This window comes from Anas platyrhynchos, chromosome 3, assembly GCF_047663525.1.
Source record: "Anas platyrhynchos isolate ZD024472 breed Pekin duck chromosome 3, IASCAAS_PekinDuck_T2T, whole genome shotgun sequence".
NCBI classification, from domain to species: domain Eukaryota; kingdom Metazoa; phylum Chordata; class Aves; order Anseriformes; family Anatidae; genus Anas; species Anas platyrhynchos.
This window is the reverse complement of record NC_092589.1, coordinates 60,875,667-60,898,864: the sequence shown is the minus strand read 5'-3', so window position 1 is coordinate 60,898,864 and position 23,198 is coordinate 60,875,667. Positions and strand designations below refer to the sequence as shown.

At 39.3% G+C, this 23,198-nt stretch overlaps 1 protein-coding gene across 2 annotated transcripts in view; it reads left to right on the top strand.

Moving 5' to 3' along the window:
* Nucleotides 1-23,198, top strand: part of PDE7B (phosphodiesterase 7B) — a 175,853-nt gene that overhangs the window by 118,664 nt on the left and 33,991 nt on the right. For both annotated transcript variants that reach the window (XM_005014073.6, XM_027454482.3), the window contains one exon: nt 19,487-19,570. In XM_005014073.6, coding sequence (XP_005014130.1) covers nt 19,487-19,570 — 84 coding nt within the window. The remainder of the gene's footprint in view (nt 1-19,486; nt 19,571-23,198) is intronic.

Sequence of the window (23,198 nt, the reverse complement as noted above, 5' to 3'; positions counted from 1 at the left end):
AGTGCTACACCCTGGCTGTCTGCAACCTGCAGACCTGCCTGTGATGAATGGGGGGTGGGAGAATTGACTTCAGAAGAGGCTTTGTAAAGCAGTTGCACTGAAAAAAAAATCAGAGTGAGAACTTTAACTTACAGCAGATGAGGTTTGTAGAGTTCAAGATGTTGTTCTATTTTCTGCCAAAGCAAAGAAAAATAAATTGACATTGCCATAAGAGGTGGGCTTCACTGGTTAGTCTCAGAAATGAGCTCTCAAAATCTTCAGTGGAAATGAGATTTGATGGGATTAAAGCTGATGTAGAAAAAATGATTAGTAGGGTCAGAGACATGGAGAATTAGGAGAAACCCCTCCTTTAGGAACAGAATTTTCAAAGAATATGGGGGACATACACATCCATGAAGGAACATAATGGAGTTCTCCCACAGAGGAGAGGGGAGATCCTGCTAAACATTTGAAACAAGATGTCTTCTCCGTTCCTGGAGGAACAGCTCTAGTGGTAAAGAATCACCCGGAGCTGCCTGCAAGTTTGCCATCCTCTACTCTCAAACAAGCCCAGAATCATAGAATCATTTAGGCGGGAAAAGACCTCTAAGTTCATCAAGTCCAACTGCTAACGATGTTGTGACATCGCGTTAAAATCCCCAGGACCATGCAGGTGTAAAGGCCCTTCTTTCTGCAGTCCAACCTGCTGCTCAGAGCAGGTTCTTCTGTGAGCTCAGACCAGGTCACCCAGGGCTTTGCCCAGTCAGGTCTTAGAAACTCCAGTGATGGAGATGGTACAGCCTCAGCGGGCAACCAGTTCTTGAATTCAAGAAAATTCAAGAGAACTAGTCTTCCAACTTGCGTGGGAAGACATGAAAGTGTTTCAGGCAGTGTCCCAGACAACTTTGGCAAAAAGTAGGCTGAACAAAACAAACATAAATAGCCTGAATAAGATTATTGTTTGTTTTAAAGGAACAGGTCTGTCATACAGGATATGATGAGGACAAAAGAGGAATACTGAATTACAAGCTATTCTTTTTAACTTTTGAAAGTATAAAAATTCTGGGAGGAAGAATAGCAAAAAATGGTGCTACGCTGGATCGGAGCGGTAGTAATATTTGAAATAAGTACAAGAAAAAGTAGTTGGAAATTGGATTGTAAAGACAACAATAAAGGGAATTGTGTATTATGAAGCATAGGATGGGGAAAGGATAAAATACAGCTCTGAACAACTGATCTCTCCTCCTCTGTGCCCTGGTAACAGTCTGTGGCAACTGCAGTGCATCGTTGGTCTCCCAGTGTAGCTGCCCAAAACTATCTTAAAAAGAGACCACTGCTTGGGTGAGGAGAGGTTAAACATCTCACAGTCAACAAGCTGGGGTGAATTTTCACATGTTGGGGACAGTGGAAAAAAAGAAAAGAGAAAAGGCACCCAGGCGGGTGGGATGTACAACTAAATGGTTAACAAAGGGGGGAGCTGACCGGACCTTCCTTTAAAGGCTAAAACAGAGAAAAGATGAGGCCTTACTAAAAAGACTGGAAAAATAATGAGGGTAATGATTGCCTCTTACTTCAGAGAAATAGTAGTTTTCATCAATGAGCTTCCTACTACGGTTGGTGATATTCAGCAGGTTATAAAAGCATTAGCCAGGGTTTATGTTTGTGAGAGGGATGTATTTGTGTCCTCAAGATGAAGAGGATAAAAGTGTAGAGGCTTATGAAATTATGGTGAAAAGGTCAGCCAAAAAAAATTATTTCAGTAAGTGTTAGAGGGATGAAGTCTTGTCCAAAGTGTATTTTATATGGAGCAAAGACAGATGTATCATCATGCCATTATAAGACATGCATTTATTGAGTGGTCTGAAAGAGACATCTGAGAACACGAGAACTGCTGTTGTGCACTGTCCCCAGATGCTGGAGGGAGATATTTACGCAGCAGTCTGTGCTGGGGTAGAGGCAGTAGGCAGGTTACATGTCTAGCCCTTCATGGATCAAAATGATAGCTACACAAAGCAGGAAACAGAAAAGTTAGCAAACTCATTACAAGCCTTGTTTAATCAATGTTCCTTAGGAGGAGAAACTCCTCCTCCTGAAAGAAAGTAGAGATATTTGTGATGCCATTAAAGAAAATAAGAGACTGATTGTCATCTGTATTTCATTCTAGTGAATTGACAGTTCTCACTCCCCCATATTGACAGACTGGTAACAGAGCATGTGTGTCTGTATATCCAGCACAGCATACACACAGCAAGGGATGAATTTCACGTGGGGGATGAATTTCAATAACAGAAAAGCTCCACTATGAGCTATACAGTGCCGAACAATAAGTTAGTTATCTGGTAACAGTAAAATATCTGGTGGTCTCTTGACAGAGAAAATGCCACTGAGCAGGTAGAGTAGATGTAGAGGAACACTGCTTTTAGGAAAGTGTCTTTGTAGATAAGTTGCAAGCTCATGTTTCTGCTGTGCAAAAGGGTTATTAGGTTTTTGAATTAGGGGATGGAACGTGGAACGTCTTTAAGCTGCTAATTAACATGGCAGGAGCCTCCGTGGTGTCTACAGCTACAGCAGGGGAACATCTGTCTGCAGCAATTAGGCAGGAGCTTCCAGACTAAAGGGCCGCTCACAGATGGAGTGGATAGCTTGCCAGGCAAATGATGTAGGGCTGTTTATACAAACCCACTTTCCCTCTTAAAAGCAATAGAATAGCAAACACATACCCTTGGCAGTCTTTGGGCATAAAAATAATTATGATAAATCTGAAATGTTAAGTGGCTGCTATATTGGAAAAAAAATATAGTGGTAGGGGAAAACCCCTCAAATTCATTGAGCAGGGTAAGAACTCATACAAATCTGACACACAACAAAAATAATAATGCAAGGTCTTATTAAAATTTTATTATATTGTACAAACTAAGAATACCCTTTGGAGAGTAGGTAGAGATGATGCTTTTTTGGATGTGCAGAATAGTTTTCAGTGAAATGAATATATTCCTGCTACCTGTCTTATTTATTACTTTTGTTAAGATTAGAGAGTTAAGAGAGTTAAAAATTTCTTTCCAGAATCCATCAAATGTATAAGCTTGTTTTGGTCAAGAAATATTGCCCTGCAAGGACTAGGATATGAAATCGTCTCAAGATATTTGAAGATAGCCTATGGAGTAGGGTTTGTTGGTGGTGTGTTTTTGTGTGGGTTTTTTTTGTGTGTCTGTGTATGTGTGTGTTTTTTCCAGTATGTTTATTTTTACTGTATGTAATGTTAATATTTATAAAAAGTTCTCATAATGCTACATGCACCACTGCTGAGTAGATGACATATGATTGCAAGGGAGCTAACATCTGTTTGATTTCAACAGAAAATAAAGACTTAGCAAAAGTAAATAAAATCTTGAAGAAAATAAATAACTTTAAAAAAAAAAAAAAAAAGGAAAGAACTTATAACTGGATAGTGAGGAAAGATGTAGAATAGTTGCCCTTTGTCTCTCTTCTCCCTCAGCCCCATCCTAAATGTACTCCAAAGAAAATATTTGTACTCTATCATTACTACTTTCCTTCTCAGTCATGCATATTTTCTGACGATGGTACAGAGGAAAGGCACTGTTGTAGGGAATGGAACTTCTTTTTCTAGTACCTAGTAGTTGTGTACTAGCGTAACAGTTCCTGTTATATTCTGGTTTAGCTACCTACACTTTTCTGTGAGAAACTTAAAGACAGAAAATCTGATATCTTACCTTTCATAACTGCTAGACAACTATTGCCCAAAGCAGTAATTTACTACCCTACCAAACCTGTGATTTTTTAAAAAGTAGTTCAGTTTTTCCATTACGTATCTCATTAGATTAGACCAATCAAAAAAATAAAATAGGTGACCTGTTTTTTATTTATCCGAATAACTGAAGGATAATCATTCTGTAGCCATAATCTTCTGAATTCCAGTAGATATCATTGTATGATGTAGCATTTTCCTTTCTATGTGTTAATATTGATGATGGATACAAGGCTTGTTCTTACTAGCAGTTAAATATATTGTATTTTATAAAGCTAATATTAACCTCAATTTTTTGAAATTTCTGCCGGTTCCACTCCAGGTTTTTACCTGACTGGAAAAAAGATAAGATAATAAATAAATTATTTTTGAATGTATTTTGTTGAAAGTGTATTGGTCATTGCTGAATTGCCCTTGCAGCCTGACATGACTGCCGTAGGAGTGCGTGGTGTCACTGCTGGCTTTGAGGAGCAAAGTCCTGTGACTGCTGAATCAAGGTCTTGAATATAAAAAAAAATTCAAGTTGTAATTTCCAGATCTTTTTCTGATCAGAAGTCAACACTCCTCAGGAATATGCAAAGAGAATACCATGCCTTTATAATTATGATAGGGTACTGTTTGCCTGAGGCTTTTTCCTCCCCCAGCAACTTGTATTTCTTCTTGCACTGACCCCTATGATTCCTCAGACTCCACAGCATCTGAATGCAAGTGCAGCCACTCAGTCAGTTTCTGACAAGAGGGAAAAATCGGGCGCGGTGACTGCTGCCCCTGCCCAGGGGCCTGGTGGAGCACTGGCTGTGCCGATCCTTCAGTGGAAGGCTTGGGGCAACCTGTCCCTTCCTTCTTGTTCCTCCAACTCAGAGCAACACATCTGCATCGTCAGGGGCCCCAGTGATGATGTCAGTTTCTGAGGTAGGAAAATGTGGTCACAGAGAAGATCAAGACACAGGAGGACCTGGGTCACATCCAGAACCCCTTTCCACTTGCCACAGGGGTTGAAAACTTTTTCCCTTTTTATGTGCAAATGGAAAGTTGGTTCAGGAAACTGAGATGTATCTTTCCAGATGAAAAAACAGAACAGCCTGTTCAACTCCCTTGTGGGGAGTAACCACTTGTAGGCACTTCCACTGGCCCTTGTGCAAGAGGTCTCTGCCCAGCAGCCAGCTGCAGCCAGGGCTGCTGAGGCACCTGGTGATGGGCTGGCAGCTCTTCTCAGAGCAATCACAAGAGCCAACATGAGGACAGAATGCCTTAATTCTGCACCAGTACCTGATATCTCAGCTCTAGGAAAAAACATTTGCTGAGCTCTATTTTAGAAAAACAGAGAATAGGAACATCTCATGCCGAAAAAACAAACCTGAACCAGGAGCTCACTGCTGCTGTGTACTTGCCATACAAATAACCTGGTGCTGGAAGAAGTGATTTATTTTTTTCTACAACAATCCCTTTATGTTATGATGGTTCCTGTTATATTCTGAAGAGAGAAATACTCAGGCATGAGGTTTTGGGGATGGATAAAAAAGGAAGCTTAGTTTAAGGAGAATTGGAATATACATGTTTTGACAGGATTTTAGGCACACTCCTGCCTATTGACAGAATTCTAGACAACCTTTTTCTCCATGTAGTTGATACCTGGATCTGTGTTCGAACATCCATGAATACAGTATACATTACCTTGCTACGCTTGTGTGGGGACTAACAGAGTATAGCAATATGCATCTTGTGTTATAGCCTGGTACAAAATGTTAGTCAGTTTTACAACGATGAGCAGAATTTTCTGACATCCTTCACTAATGTGATAATAATGAGCTGGACTTTCATGTCAGCATGGAACCACATTAGAATTTGACTTTTTTGAAATTCTTAATGTGTTTAGGTCAGTGTTTCACAGGTTTGGTGAGACCTAGCCAAACACCTGAGGAGGGAAGGCTCTTGTGGGGTTTCTAGCAAGAGTTTCTGAATAGCTTTTCTAAATCTAATTTCTAAATTCTAAATCTAATTTGCGGAACCTTTGCGTTATATATCAGTTGAAAGTAGAGTCTCACCAATCAAGATTTTCTTTCATTCAGTTCCTGAATTTTCCTTGGTAATTGTTAGCTACTGAATATACGATTAAGGTAGAGTCTAGGAAAAGCACAGTGTTTTCTGGATGTTACTTTAAGACATACTCAGTGTTTATTCAAGCAGATCTGTTTTGAAGAAAAAGACAATCTTACTGATTTTTCTGTGTTATGTCTTGCAATTCCCAGAATAATAATAAAAAAGATAAAATCTCTGCTTAGTATGAATTGCACAAGCATATGAAGAGTCGAGAAATACTTCTTATATGCCTTCACACACGCATGCCAAAAAAGTCCTCGCCAGAGTTATTCTCTCTTGGAATTTACAGGGGTTTGTGAAGAGCAAATACAGAATCACTGTCTTGCTCTTTCTCCTTTAAAATACTATGTGAGGAGGAGCCTGCGGATTTGGATTGCTGTGGAAGGGATCAGTTCAATGAATCTCTGAACTCTTGGGTTGCTAAATGGTAATTTAAAGGTAAATTTTGAGACAAAATTAAGTTATTGTCTGTACAGTCTATTGTTCCTTTGGGATTTATAAAAACATCCCAGTGTTTTTTGCCTCCACCCAAAAAAGTCTGTTTGTTGTATTCAAAGTTTTAGATTGCAGTTTCCTCCTCTTTCTGAAGGACTTTAGCAATTATTTGAATTCCCTAAGAACATGTTAAAACATGAGACAAAAACCTCAGCTTCTGTTTTCATCCCTCGTTGTGGAGAAAGGCAGTGTTGCAGTGCAGGCTGCCAACAAGAGGACCTGGCATTTCTAATGTAAAATTGTTAGGGCAAGGCAGGTTGTCCTTCCCTCTAGGACGCCTGGCCTTCCCTCCCAAAGGCTGGTGTTTGGTGCAGGGCCGTAACATGACACTGCTATTCATTACTTCAATGTCAAACCCAAGTCTAAATTAGGTGTACATAATTATGGGATGAGGGAAGAAGATGGTGGTGTAAAGGATCACTGAAAGGGGCTCTGGTTACACTGAGCTGTGCTGAATCCTCTCTGCATATCTTGGTGGTTGCTCTCCCTTTCAGATACTAATTTTTTGCAGTTTCTGGAATAAGGGGCTGAGCTAGAAAGAACTGTGCACCACAACAAGGGAAACAAGGGGCTGCAGAATACGAGCCTTTGCAAGCACCTAATTAGATTTGTTGGTCAACAGTTTTCTAATTACAGAAATATGTAACTGATTGTTTTTCTTTGAGCCAATTCATGGTTACCTCTCTTAGGAATGTGCTATGAATAAAGCTAAACTGCTATTTAATTTTACTTTAGATAGTAAATATTTAATACAAATGAACCATAAGCGTGAAGAGGATGCAGAGAGTAGGCTAGTGTTAGAGTAACCTGAGACTGATCCAGAGCTTACTCTTGTGCCCACCCCAGAAGCTTTTCTAAGTTTTTAGATGTTGGATGCTTATGTATGTAGCGTTCACAGAAGATGGTCCACATCAGCAATCTGTTGAAGCCTAGTGGTCGTTTTCCAGCTTTGATATATACAAACTGCCTCACAGGAGGCTGTGAGAAACACGAGAGGGGGCTTCCATGAAATATCCTGGCCACAGAAAGTTTGTATTAATTTCCCCAAGCTACGGAATAGTTCAGTATTGATCATGTCTGAATATCTTTAATGACCTGGTAGTATTGTTGAAAAATGGCCCTCTAATTTTTTTTCTTTTTAAATTTTGAAAAACTTGATCATTGTGTTTGTTAAAATAGGCATTGATTTTTATTTACTGAAAATGCAGGTTTCAATAAATGAAAAATACTGGTTTTGTATTTAAATTAGTATTATCACAGTATTAATAACATCATAATATTATTTTTATAAATTAATATGGCTGTAAATGCATTCCCTCACATTCATGTTTATAGGGAGGCTTCTCTTGGTACATATAGGTTTGTATATAGACATACATGCTCAGTCCTTCAGTTTGGACTGCAATACACAGAAGAACAGAACAGTGAAAGCATTAGTTTTAGTTTCCCCTAGCCAAAAAAAAAAAAAAAAAAAAAAAAAAAGACTGAGACAGAATCAATCTAATTTCATTATAGAGTGTTAGAAACACTTTGTGGTAACCAACCTGAACTTTCCTTTTCTTAGTAAATAAATTCAAGGTTATCCATGTTAGAAATGGAAATGTTTGCAAGAGATAGCATATTCACTTAATTCTAACCAGGCTAGGATTCTGGTGTTTTTATGTTTTTGTTTTCAAGATCTAATTGATAATAAACAAAGTATATATGTTGTTTAAAAAAAATACAGTGTAAAAACAGGAAGAGAGAGGCGTTTTCCAAGCTGTAGAACAGCCAAGATCTGCTTCCACTTTATGCAGTTTTATTCCTGTGTCTAGCATCAAAATGAAAAAGGTTCCACTCCAAATATTTGTATTATCTACATATGTCATTTTTATTGTTTTCTATCAGAAAAACATTCTTATAAGAAAAAGGCTTTTTTACCAAAATAATATTTTCTGATGAAGAAATATTACATGATAAAATGTGGGCTAGTTCAGGAAATACTCGTCTGGAATAAGCGAATGATACAGGGGTCCAAAACACCTTATTTTGGACAAAGTTCTCTTGCCTTATTGTTCAATAATTCACTGAGTTATGGAGTTATTTGTATCACAGAGAAACTAAATCAGATTCAAAACAAAATGAAAGAAGGTTTGCAGCTGTTGGCCACAGATAATGGTTTTGAATACAAAAAAAAATAAAAAATAAAGTCAATGATGATGGACAAACAAAAGTCAAATAAAAGACCTTCATTAATCTCAAATATTTGTTGGTGCAGTCTCAGGTGTAGGGTACAACTCTCATTCAAAGCAAAGCTTCAGGCATTGAGCAAAGTTTTCTCCTGCAGGTCATTCAAGGCATCTTCTTGTGCTGCCAAGACAACACGCAGCACTTCCTTCCCCACCTTCCCTATTCACTGCTGTCTCCCAGCCATGGAGACTCTTGGGGGAGCCTCATCAGCAGGGCTAAGTAGTGGCCAATGCTGATGAACATACCATGCTCCAGCCTCAGGAGAAAACAGTAAGTTGTGGGGAGGCTGAATTACCACTGAGGCAAAGAGAAGGGGAGGTAGAAAAGTCACGCCAGAGATTGGAATATATATATATATACGTACAGTGCAGAAGGGGGGTGGAAAAGAGGAGATGAAGAACGTGTTGCAACTGATGAGTTAGGATGATCCTGTGGTTAATGCACAAGACTGAGACGTTTACTTTAGTGTCTCACTTGATTATGTCTATAAAGTTGATTCCATACTGATGTACCTTGAAGTGTTGTGCAAGCATCATATGATCTTGAGACAGAAAGATACAGCAAGACTGTCTGAATCAATAGTAAATCTCTTCTTGTGTGCAGTGAATTGGCAGCCAAGCAATTCTAGTACAACATAAAAAGGGAGTAAATCCTAAATTCATACTCAACTCTTCCACAGGCAAGGCTGCCATTGTGTAAAAACTATTAAGAGACACTCAGATTTGGATGATATTAAGCATTACAGGAGTAGGCGATGTGTTGTTGCAATTGTAATTACTGCATTACTACTTACAGTTTTGAATATATATCTGTTGTAGTTTTACTGGAGATAGAAAGCATAGAAGTCTTGTGGGCAAAGCCATGGAAAAAGAGAGGAATTTTCTTGGATGTCCTCTCAGAGTTGAATATGGTTTGGTTTTTTTGATGGTATGAGCAAAAACTTCTACACTGAATTTCTTTGGATGTTGTATGACTTAACTGTTGCTAGTATGAAAAACAAAGATAAGTAGTGTTTGTGTAATGGTGATGTAGAAACCATGACCTGGACTACAGGCACACAATACTGCTGGACCACTGTTGCCCTGCATCAGAAAGCTTAGTGTCTACACAGGACAAACAAAACACAGAAACGGAAAAGCAAGGCATGGAAAGGACATTATTTGTTCCATAGGAAACCAGGAAATGAGCTGAGGACTTATAATTGTCATCCTGTGTTTAAAGTTCAGGAATGTCCCCTCTTTTTCTTTCACAGAAATGTTACTCTCAGATTATTAAATGTTTCCCAAAAGCAAGCTCCAATTGTTCTATTCAGCTTCAGAGTTATAATTCTTCTGTTCATTAATTATTAATAACATTTTATCAATTATTATTTTATACAAGTATATCAAATATATCAAATTTTAATCATTGCCTATGTTAGATACATGTGGACTGTAGCATCAAATGGTTTCTGCTTATGTACCTAATAGTGCCTGAACAGCAAATGAGAACGATGCCTTGTGGCTCAAGTAACCCATCATTGCAACCAACCCATAAAATGCATGTACTTGCAAACAGTTCTTCATGAGGAACTTGTAGAATGAAAAAGATTCCATTAACAATGCACATTAAAAAAATCATTTAATAAACATTATAGATAGGTAAGCAATGAGAATGAAGACCAGTAAAGCAAACTTAGTGGAACATATGATTACCTCAACTTTCTGCAGAAAAAAGAAACTATTTTTCCACTGTAAAACCTGCATTGGCAGATTCAGGGAGTAACGTCGTGTCCTTACAGTGGAATCATTATAAGCATTGATAATGCTCAAATCAGAAATCCTTATAGTAGAGAGAGAGAGACGCCACATGCAAAGGGGTTTCTGAAAGAGCAGCCATCTCTAGAACATTATTTCTGGTAAGGAAATGATTTATAGTTTGGATGGCTTAGGGTCTGGGTGTAACTGTGAGTGAAGAAAACTCTTATCTTTGGGGCACTGGCTGTACAAGTATCTTGGCCTAATGCACTTCACCTATAGATCAGAACTCTAGACATGCTTTTAGCATTGGTCTTAGACAGAACACAAATTCCTTGTGATTTTTCTTTTACACAGAATCAAAGTCATTATATTAAACTACTTAACCTATTTTGGCAAATTTGCGTATATAGTATTGGAAGTGTACAAGCCTTAGAAGTTTGTTATTAAATGCATGTTTATTTTAGTAGTTCAGAGTCTGGCAGAAGACTACAAGAAGTACGATTTAAACAATTAATGATGTGTTTATGCTATATTTTATTTGGGAGAGAGATAAAAGTAACATGACAGTAAGATATTATCTTCAAAGTTGCCATGGCAATGCAGCCTACCTGTTGCTAAGATCATGCTGTAGCTGATGTTATTACCTTTATTACAGCTCTTAACATTTCAGAACATATCCTTTAGTTTTTAAGGCATTATTTGAGATTTAACATCGTGTGTGAGAAAACCAGTATGTCTTGCCACTTCCCAGAAGGGCTCTCGTGCAGCAGTAATGGTAGCGATAGGAATACCTGAGTCTGCTTACATAGCTTCCATCCTGCAGCACAGAGTAATTTGCAAGCTATCTAACAGTGTAGAAAGACAAGAATTATCTAGATAGTTCAGTGCCCTAGCTATATTAATATCATCTTTCTCTGGAAAGTCAGTAATCAATGTCTGGAGACAGAAGACACTAACGGGATAATAATAATGAAATATAAAAACCTCAAAATACAGACAGATGGTTCTTAGCACTAGAGCTAGAAATGATAACATTCAGATTATGAAAAGGAGCCTGTCCACAGCAAGTCTGGTTTCCTGATCCAGCAGAGTGCTCTGGGACCTCTTTTACTACTCTGAGTGCTGATGCTATTCTGGACCACAGCAGCAGTGAGACTCTCAAGATGCCATCAGTGAAAGGCTGCTGCTTGTGAGTGCTATAAGCTTCAGGCAAGAATGGGAATTATAAATGGATCACTCAAAAAAGCAGAATCACATCTCCTCCTAGCTTCTTGTTCTCACAGGCTTTCATCTTCAGCTTTCAGTAGTGCGTTCAGCCCTCTATATAGCAAATGCTAGATGTTTACGATATAGGAGAAGCAAAATGTTTACCATGGTTGTCTGTGCTGTCTCCTTCAGGAACAGAGGTGGAGATAGATGATTTCTGCCTTTTGCATTATAACACGATAATTACACAAGTCTCTGTGCTTTCTGTCTTTTTTTTTTCTTTTTTTTTTTTTTTCCTTTTATTTTTTTCAGGACCTGCCTCATGCTTTTAGTTCTGTAACTTTGTTCTTTGCTGCCAGGTACCAGAGTCTGTCTGTCTTTTCTTTTGTATACAAAAGCCATTGGCTGAATTTTTCAAAATTCCTGCTGGCAAACTCCAATGTCTCAATTTTTCATTTCTCCAAACTAAAAAGTTTGCTTGTGAATAAGCAGTCTGTGTGATTTACCCATGTTCTTATGCTCCCTTTCTGTCTTTGTATTCTGTGGTTCAGCACTTGATGTAAACTCTATATATAAACTTTTGTATGTGGGGCTAGAAAATACTGAGCGTTAAGTATCACACTGTAGTATCAAGGACCTAGTTATTTCAGTAGTCCAATTAGTGTTGCTTAACAAGTGCGATTTTTCTTTAACTGAGCTGTGGGATTATAGGGCACAGATGAGATTACACTGTATTTATTTGAGGGTGTGCCTTCACACATTGGTGGGAACTGAAGGTGTGTGTATCTATTGCATTTATTACAAAATAAGTCTTAGCAGTCACAGGGCTAATCATAGTTCAAAGCCTTCTCACAGATAGGAGGCTTGATGTAGCTTCAGCTGCCTGAACACGATCTTCATAGACAAAGTCTTGGATTCTTCCCTCATCGTGCTGCGCTTATAGCTGTGGCACCAAATTTAGGAGCAGAGGTGTCCTAGACTCAATCTGCAGTAAAAATCAAAAACATGCGGCTTTAAAGGCAATCAGTCTCTTAAGCATTAGTCACTGGGCGGAGGCACCTATTCTCTTCACTGACTTACACCTAAGGTTACATGAAATACATCTGACCTTAAGGCAATAATTCATAGTGCATTATCAAGCTCAGAAACAATTGTAAGCATTTCCAATGCAACATAACAATTTGGAAATATGACATTTTGGAAAGTTACCTTCTTTAGAACATGTAGGATTGTCTGTTGTAATCGCCTCTCACTATTATTTCAGTTGTATGTAGCTACTTATTTCTGCAAGCTCCGGGTTTGCTCAAGCAAGAACCAACAGGTATGGGAAGAGGACAGTATGGGTGCTGCTCAAGTATCTGAGTTTCTGATGACTGCTGTTACCTGGCTCTCTGCGGCAGCTTCTTCATCCCCTTGGATGTCAGTTCAAAGGCTGCATGCTGTAATAATTTTGCCTCAAGATATTTCAGTTCAAAATCTTTTCTCCTGAGTTACTGATACAGTTTAAGGAAGGATTTCAAAGGTGTCTGTGAAATACTTTGGTTACATTTACTCTAGATGTCCATTTGCCAGACTGGACAAGCTGTTAAAGGCATGCCTGTGGACCCAAGTGTCTTCCTCTGGCTATATATATAGGCAGTGCATCAGCGTGTAAGTGATCTCACCAGGATAGATGTCCTGGTTTCAGTTAGCACAGAATTAATTTTCTTCCTAGTAGCTGGTGGAATGCTGTGTTTTGGCTTAGGATGAGAAGAGTGCTGATAACACCCCGATGCTTTAATTGTTGCAGAGCAGTGCTTACACCAAGCCAAGGACATCTCAGCCTTTTGCTCTGTCCTGCCAACGGACAGGCTGGGGGTGCAGTAAGAGCTGGGAGGGGACAGACCCAGGACAGGTGACCCAAACTAGCCAAAGGGGTATTCCATACCATCTGACGTCATGCTAAACAATATATAGGGGTGGCTAACCGGGGGAAGGGGGCCGGACTGCTCGGGGTTAGGCTGGGCATCGGTCAGCGAGTGGTGAGCAATTGCATTGTGCATCACTTGTTTGTACATATTATTATTATTTCCCTATTATCACCATATTATTATTATTGTTATTATTGTTATTATTATTTTGTTATTATTATTTTCCTGTCTTATTAAACTGTCTTTATCTCAACTCACGGGCTTCACTTTCCATTTCTCTCCCCCGTCCCAGAGAGGGAGGGGGGAGGGTGAGCGAACGGCTGCGTGGTGTTTAGCTGCCGGCCGGGTTAAACCACGACAACACTTTTAGTACGGAGGAGGGTTCTACAAGCAGATTTCTGTTCCAGCATGTGTCCAGACTGGCAGAAACAGCTCTGATAGCATTAAGAAAATAAGATACAGCAGGTGTACAGATTCTGGTCAGTAAAGGAGGGCAGAAGTTACAGCTACCTGGTACAGTCAGGCAGTGCAAGTTGTTCATGCTTGACGTAAGAGCCGCAATTTACTTTGAATAGAGTTTTGTAAGAAAACAGAGGATGAGTAAAATGTTTAATTTGCAACTGTTGCAGGTCTGGAGATGGAGTTTTGAAAAGCTGAAACTCAAGTAACTGACAGGTTAAAAATAATAATAATAGTAGCCCAAAATATTTGTTATCTAACTGACTTTTTCCTTGAAATTGAAATCTCCACAGAGAATGCCTGTTTTCACAGATCTCAAGTTTAAGTTTCTCCTTTGTAAAAGGAAACAGGCAAAACTTTTCAAACTTTAATTGAAGCTTCAAGAAAGCTGCAGTACTAGTACAAGTATTAGTCTGTTCATTTATTTACTTATCAGCCTCTGAAGCTTGTGTGTTCACAAGGTAGACCACTGCGAGGGGAATTAAGTGATTTTCTGTGTCAGGTTCTACTCCACCATTTTATCCCCTTTTGGTAAAAAGGGACTATCAACAGTTGTCTTCCTTTGCAAAACCTTCTGAAACAAAGCTGCAGAATGCATTGAGTGAATACACTACTTGAGAACTAATTAGGACGGTAACCAGCAATGGCAGAGCCATGCATCATATGGTTCAGAAAACTTCATGGTTGGGAACATTCAGGTGCTTAAAACTTTGGTGCATACAAGTGGAGTGAGGTGGCTTCCCCAGTTTCTCCCACTGGAAAGGAGAGTCGTCCTGACTCCTAAAGGTCTAATGTCAGTCATTGTATCTGCTCAGAGGAAATGTTCTTGTTCACTTTCAATCTTATGCACATGAGGAAATCAGCAAAAAGCACTTTCTGCAGACAGGAATTTACAATTATAATCCTTACAACACTAGGAGAACCGAAGGAAAATAATCCAAACAAGTAAAAGTACAAATCACCATAAACAAGCAATAAACATCTTCAAATTAAAAATAATTCAGTAATTCTGCTACTTGTTCTTAATCTAACTTTTATTTGCAGCTTGCCAACTTTTTACGCAGCAACACTTTCCTCTTTTAGAAAAGTTTCCACCCAGACCAGAATGATGTTTAAAACATTACCAGCTCATCTTCCTCCATCTGAGAAATCCCAAGCCTTTTCATAACTGAAACAGTGAAGGAGCCAGGGACTCTGTGGAGTCCACTAGAGGCCTTATTACTGCCCCTCTGTTTTCCATGGAGAGCGCTCAGAAACTGCAGGATGTGTCCTAAAACAGTCATCTTAAGAAATATTTGGATGAAAATTGTAGAAAAGTTTGACTAGAATAAATACTTGTAACCTCCTGTGAATTTTCTGTGGTATTCTGACTTACCACATGGAGCTGTATACTAAATAAAATCAATAATTAGATGGCTCGTCCCTACTTCTGCTGCTGCATGAAGCTGCTTAGTTGTTTTGTCCCAGCTTCAGCCCTGTTTTCTCTCTTAATTTGTTGTGCTTGCTCAGTGAAATTGAATCCCACGTCATTTCAGGCAAGCCTTGGAGAAGTTGTTTTCCTCGGTGCAGATGGCTCTTTTCTCCAGATGTACGAGGCGGCTCAGAGCTGCCTCCTTCTTCTCTTAACCCTTTTGCCCGTCTTGAAGCCACGCTGCCCTATTGGTGCCGTAGCCCCGTGGCTCTTGCCCCATATCTGATTTTCCCGTGACTGCAGGCTGCCATGCGTGTCGGTCACATGCCATCAGTTACCTAATGTGCCACACAGGCTCCTGTTACCTAACACAGCTTTCTTCGTTTTGTTTGCTTTGTTTTCTTATCTGTTTGTTTTAACGAGGACAAAGTAAAACCGAAGTGTGCTGCAGCCACTGGGAGATGTCTCCGCTGGAAGCTCTCGTGGTGGCTTGGCTGCACAGCTCTTTGTGTTTGTGACTGTAAATGTTCCAGCCACACAACTCCAGCCCAGAGGAGCCAGAGAGGACCTGTACCCTTGCCGTTTCCCTTCACCCTGTTTGTTTCACTTGGGAACACAATGAGCTGTCAAAATTTCCTGCCTTGTTTCCACAGAATCCTTCCTTTTGCTCCAAAAAGGATTATTTATCTAAAGCTGCTAATTGTATAAATTGTCAGAACAATTGCTTAGCTTGATTTTAAGGTGGAGAGCAAAGACATGTAAAGGTCTCGTGACCTGATGAAAGTTCCCCTCAAAGGTCATCTGTCAAAGAGCAAAAGTCTGGTGCATTGCCGCTAACGGCCCTTGCCTCTCAGAAATTAAAAACCATGTGGTGTAGTACACATCTGGTGCAATCCCTACTTTTAGTATCTCTGCTGAGTGTACTTATGTGTAATTAAAAGCAATAGAGAAGAATATAAAAGTTTTCCAAATCAGTGCGCCAAGTTAAAATAGAGGAAGGCAGGTGTGGTTGATTTAGCCCACCACCACTTCCTAGCTAATCTTTCTCTAATGATGTAGAAAGAGACTAGGTGGCACCTGGCGAAGTATTTTGAAATAACAGATTGATGAAGTAGAGCTACTTGATAACATCTTTGACTCATCAGAAACTTGCCTTTCCTGAGGGTAAAGTTAATGATCCTGGAATATAAGGGTTTTAGTGGCTTTGACTATGCCAGTGGGGATACAGATTTATTCTGCATATAGATTCCTGTAATGCTAGACACAACCCAGACTTCTATTGTCTAAAAAATGTAAAAGGACAAAAATAGTTGATAGGAAACATAAGTAATTTTCCATGACTTCAGGAACCTCAGGTTTGCTGGTTAAAACTCATTCCCATTTTCTTAGTTTGAAGAGCATGGGTCTGATAGCAAGTTGATTGGTCATCGTGCATAGCCCTTAACTATTTCAGGTCATCTTTCAAAAATTTTCATTAGTTCTCTCCTGCTTCTATGCTAAGATCATTAATAACATTTAAGACTGTTCCCAATACGAATCATTTAAAGACCATGTAGTAATTGTTCCCAAGCAGAAGTTTCCTTTCAGTGCACCTTGTTATCGTCTTGCCTTTAGTCTTTTTCCAGCTTACACTTTTTGTACTTATCTCTTGCCTTCTCTCATGTGCTTGATGAAGTCCATATGGCTGAAATACACTATAGTGTTGTTGTTTTTCTCTCTTGCCTAACAGTTAGCTATTTTATTTGAGGTAATTCAAAATCAGATTTTATCTTATATGGTCTACCTTTGGCAAGCCCACACTGTGTTTTCTTCTGCATTCCAGTTGTCTCCCTACCTTTAACATTCTCCTCATCAAAATTTGGAATCATACTGTTAAGATGAGAGTTAGGCAGATTTCCCATACATAACCATGTATGATTTTGTTATTCTCCAGTACTCGCTCTCTTTCATGTCCAGAGAGAAAATCATCCTTTCTGGGTTTACGGTATTGTATGGTTGTTAGAGGTGTTTTTTTTTTTTCAGATTTTTGGAGTTGGAATTTCTCTTTTTTTCTTTCAAAGTATTTGTTGATTTAGTCAGGAGTGACATATTTATCAGGCTGTTAATGCAGGGGGTTATTTGCAGTTCCCTGTTAATTCATTGGTGCATACAGAAAAAACAAAATCCTCAATCAAGGCATGCTCTGAATTTACACCCGTTCTTAATTTGCTGATGCTTGTATTAGTGACAGGCTCAAGCCTGTCTGATTTTTATTTATTTATTTTTTATTCGTATAATGTGCACCATATGCTTGCCGTTATTACTTTTTACCTGCGTGAATCAGCCAATCTGATCGGTCTACCTGTGGTAGTGAGCAGTGCTTTTAGATAAGGGTGCTGGTTTGGGAGCTCTGATTCATGAGTGTTGATGGATCTCTCTTCAGCGTTTTACAAACCCCATTTGCCCCACCCTTCTGCCCTTTAAGACTCAGGAATAGGTTTATATGCCTTTGTAACCACAGTTGCAAGTGATTTGAAACTGCTGATGAAGGTAGACCCCTGCTGTTTTCATACCTTTGAACTGCAACAGCTGAAGAGCAGGCGGAGGTTTGCACCTCCTGACATCAGAAGGGATAAGTGGGGTCAACAGCAGCTTAGAGGGTTTGGGGCTGGTTCCTCAGCTAGCAAGAGAGCTGCAGGTTGGCAGGCGGCAGCTGGATGCAGGGAGCACATGTTCTGTCTCTAGAAACAAAACAACAAAACAAAAATAAGGATCAGAGAAAATACATTCGTATTCTTAATCTAAACTGACTGTGTTTGATGTATTCTTAATTTGAGTGCACACTCTTGTCTTTTGTACCTCTAAGGACCCCTAGAGGGCACAGAAGTTTTTCTCCACCTCAGATAGTCAACTTAATCATTCTGCTTGGCTTTCTTCCCTTATGCATAATTGTAAGCACATTTTAAGTGAGCATTGGATAGAAAAAATAACAGCATATAACTAGATCCTTCTTTCATGCTGGAAGATGTTTTCTTGTTTTTAAATATAAGCAGTAGAAACTTGCACTAGCAGCCAAATTCTTCAATAATTTTTGTTTATATTAGTCAGATACCGCATTTGTATCCCAAAGGAAGCTCAATTCAAAATAACTAATAATTCATAATTTTGTGAACTTCTGAGAGAGAGGCCTGCAGAGTGAGCTGTCTGGAAGTACTGTGGGTACATTTTCAACGTGATGGTCTGTGCTCCTGTGGAGGAGCAATCGGTATTAAAAGAACTACAGTACTCTGATATAAATCCCTAAAATATCCAAACTTAATCTTATTTAAGAATATTTAAGGTGTTGGTCTGATGAATTTTCACACAAAGAAGTGGGGAAATTACTGTACAAGATATTTAAAGTTAGAGAAATGTAAAAGTGACATCTGCTTCTGCTACTTCCTATCTACTTCGAAAGAGATTTTTGTACTGCTTGTGCATGCTGAGTACTGTTTTGCTTTCTCAAATGAGTTTTTTCATTTCATCAGTGCTACGTGGCAAGTCAGGTATTAATCAACATGAATTACACAAGGATATTAATTCGTATCATCGTATTGTCACTTCATAATGCTACATACTAAATTTGTAGAATAATGCTGGGAACATCAGGTTTTGGTTAAATAAAGCAGCTTCTGTGTATGAGGAGAAGGCAGATGATGTTTTCCAGAATGCTCAAGGAGCAGAAAGTAAAACAAAAACAAACAAAATGGAAAAAAGAAAAAAAAAAAAAAAACTCATACTTTGGGTCTATTTTTTTTTCATTATCTAATGATTTTGAGACCAGTCCCACAGCTTTGGAGGTCTGCTGGCCCGTAAGTCTAGTCCAAGGTTTAACCTTTCATGTGTGATGCCGTTACAGTGAATGTTCAACTGGTCTTTGGACAATACTAGATATCTACTATACTCCTGAAATGCTGAGAGTGTTCTCAGTGAGCAAGAAGCCGTTCCATAGGAAGAACATGTTTTTTCTTGTGGCTTTTTCTGATAAGAGGATCAGCTGTACTGCTTTACTCAATTACCCAGGGATGTCATGGGAGATGATTTTTATTGGTCCTTAGTTTTCCCACTGGAGGAGCATCGCGTCATCATGTTGAACAGAAAATAGATCTAGCTCTAAACAGTGGAGGAAAGCAGCTGCCCCTATTAACGTCTCTGGGGATCTTGTGTTTTGCAGGAGATGCACGGGTGAGAGGTCAGACAGGGGTTCTCTCCGAGCGCCGCGGCTCCTACCCGTTCATAGACTTCCGTCTTCTTAACAGTAAGTGCAACCCTTCCTTTGCAACTGAATTTAAAAAACATCTGTATTTTTTTTTTAAATCAGTATTGAAAGTACATGAATGGAAGTATCTCATTTCATACATATCTGTTGTTCAGCTGTCTTCATGCAGTCAGCATTAATAATTCTGTTATTTCCACGTAGTGTTTGACTGTGAAATGTTTTGATTACATGAACAGTGTCCATAATGCAGAGTATGTCAAGTAAATACCATAGTGCCATGGAGCATGTTTGGGGGGGCGTGGGGGCAGGGGGGTGTTTCAGAATTAAAAAGATAAATCCCTATGTCCTTTAGCCTCTTAGCCAACAGTTGGAACAGATTTATGCGAGTCTGTTATCCGGTCATATAGAATTGGCACAGAAGGGGAGCATGTGACAGCGCTGACCAGTGGTTTACAATAACATTAATTTTTCCAACAATTAGAACCCAATCCAAAGCCCCATGGAGTCTTCTCATTGACGTCAATAGATTTTGGGTCAGGCCAGCAGTGAACATCTGTTAAAAATAATCTTAACCTCATTTTGATTGAAGTTATTTTGCCACTGTTGTAAATAAAAGAGGGTAAATTTAAAAGGGAGAAAAAAATCAGGATACAGTTTTTTGTTTTGGTTTGTTTTTTTTCACCTGATGAATTCTCTATAATGATGCAAGCCAAGCAGCCTGTGTGTAAATAAATAAAATAGAAAACAGAGAGCTCTTAGTCTTGGGCCTTACAGCATTGTCTGGATGCTGTACTAACTCCTGTGTTCAGACACAGGCAAATTGCAATGTGTCCCCATATACAGTACAGATCACTCCATTTAACCTCTGAAACAAAAGTTATTCACGGTCTTCATCAAAACAGACTGAAACTCCAACAGTTTGTTTAGTGATTACAGTTTTAATCTTCCAGCGATTATGTTTTTCATTAAAAAGCAATTATGAAAACAAAGTTTTAAATCTTCTTTCTGTAACTGCTTTCCAGAATAACTGGGAAGAGAAAGGAGGTAGGTGGCTGGAAAGGGGAAGAAGAAGACCAGCTGTGAAGGGAAAGGTCTGGCTGGAGATCAGGAGAAGGAGCAGCTGATAGGAAGGGGAGGACTTGGGCTCCGATCTGCTGCATTCGCACGAGCTGGCGAGAAAGTACTGCAGTTTGGCAAAGTGTTTGCTTTCAGCCTTGCTCATAAAAGGTGTTTTCTAGGTCATAAGTCCATCAGAGTGCTTGCTATGGCTGTGGTAGAAAGGCATAACGGATAACATGTGTCCAGAAAATTTCCCAGGACAAACAGGGAACAACACACTGGTTGAGCAGACCTCTGAGGATAATTTAGTCCTGGTTTGCCAATGAAAAATTGAAGAAAAATCTGTTTTAGGGTAGCTGGAAATATTGTTGTTGACTAAGAGAAAATAAAGAGAAAAAAAGAAGACTAAGAGAAAATAAAAACAATTCTCATTCATGAAGTAGAAGTGAATTTATATTCACGTTTCAGTGTGACTAAATGCATTCATTATTTCCTTTCTATTTTGAATACATGCACATTATTTAAAATTCTCATTATATGTTCTTTCCCTGGTTAAAGAAACCAAAGAAACTTTCAGCTTTCTTTTTTTTCCTGGAAACAGGGCTTTTGCTTTTATCCCTTGTAGATGAGTCCTGCCATCCTCCAGGTCCTGCCAGCTTGAGGGAAGTGCTCGTGCTGCTCAGGGGTAGTCTGGGGAGAGGCCTGGGAGGAGAGAGGACTGATGAATTCTCTGCCTTTGATCATACGAGCAGCAGGGCACTCTGCCGAACTCTTCTGCTCTGGCTGCCGAGCTTAAAAAGAGATGCCTCTCTCTGCAGGCACCTCTGCTCCTACGTGGGCAGGGCAGCCAGGTTTTTTATGTATCTTTGTTCTTTCTTCTTATTGCTTGTCCTTCATCTGAAAGAAGCCACTAAGTCTGATCAGGATCTCTGCAAGAAAAACTAGTGATCCTGATTTTGGATTTCTCATTTTGTTCAGATTTTTCTGTGCTTACTGTTTTCTGCCTGGGGAGTGGTAGCAGCTTAATTTTTCACTCCAAAATGAAGTGAGATTTCTAGGCACAAGCCTACCATCTTTGTAGGTGTTCACTGTGCCTGGCTCACTTGGTGGCCTACAGGTAAATGAAGATCCTCGCTGTCAGAGTGCACAAATGTGTTTTGCCAGGACGTAAACAGGCTTCTATATTATTTGTTCATGTATATCCATCTATCAAATCAATTTCTTCTGTGCATATCCTACAAGCATCAAAAAACATGGTAATACACATCCTAATGAAATATGCATAAATGTCACTACTGCATTTTTTAACAGTATCTAATACTTACAGTGAATTTTTGGCACAATGTTATATTTGTTTGGGGGCAATAACTGATAGGCAGCAACTAACTGTGTATTGAAAGCTGCTACAGTAAGAGAGGGATGAGGCAGAGGAAATTTTATGGTAGATATCCTCAGAAGTTATAAAGAAGTGGATCATAAATATTATTCCAGCTTCTCACCAACTCAGACAAATGGAGTTTAAATAGTTCCCTATACCATGTGAAATATTATTCCAAGTAACAGTACCGCCCTTGTTTTAAAGTACAAGAAAACACTAGAACTCACTCTTAAATGAAGACTTAAAGTTTTCTTAAAAAATTTCAGGACATTGCAGTCGGGTCTTGCACAGTATTACTTACATGTAACCTTTTGAACATGCTTACAGATTCAAATTAGTGGATTTTTCCCTACTTTGACTAGCAAGGGTTAACACCAAATAGACCATATCTGTTGTTTTTTCTGGATTCCTGTAGTAAAGTCGCTGTGTAATTTAAGACACTGTTAAGTCTTTTTGGATAGGAAAACTTCCTGTGTTCTCAAAATGTGATCTTCTATAGCCATAATCAAAGCCAACTGGATTAATGCTAGCTTCTTGCTGTTTGAGCTAACATCTGTGATGCCATCTAAATGTTCCTCCAGTGCCTCCCTGTAATATATAGAAACTTGGTGGGCATTATTTCACCTTGTCAGTGCCACACTGTGAGGACCATGAGTATTTTACAGCATCCTATCTGGAGGAGATGCAAGGCTTTAGCATCCTCTCTTTACTGGACCTAGTTGCGAGCTTTCCTTGAGATGTAGTTGCACCCATGGCTCTTGGGGACTGTAACGTAATTCTGGAATTCAAAACTGCATGTGAAATATCTCCTCGCCACAAGATCATCTGCTGTGTTCTGTGCTGGGGGGAACCACAGCCACCTGAGTAAGTGCCTGTGATGTGTGGAGACCTGCATGGCCAACCAGATACATGTATGCACTGACAGTGTTGAGGTAGAAGCTTTGGGGGAAGCTATGTAGCAGCTCCACTCTCCAGTAAAACTGCAGCAGATAGTGCTCATTAGCCAGCACCACATGAAGGGGAGGCTTTCCATTTTCCCATCCTGCCACAGTAAGGCAAGGGGACGACCTGATGGCCACGGCTATGCCCCAGGAAAAATAAATAAATAAATAAATAAATAAATAAATAAATAAATAAATAAATAAATAAATAAATAAATAAATAAAAAGCTGAATGTGGCAGACCTGAGGTTCGTTGCTCACAAGAGAGCTTATGAAATATTCAGACTTC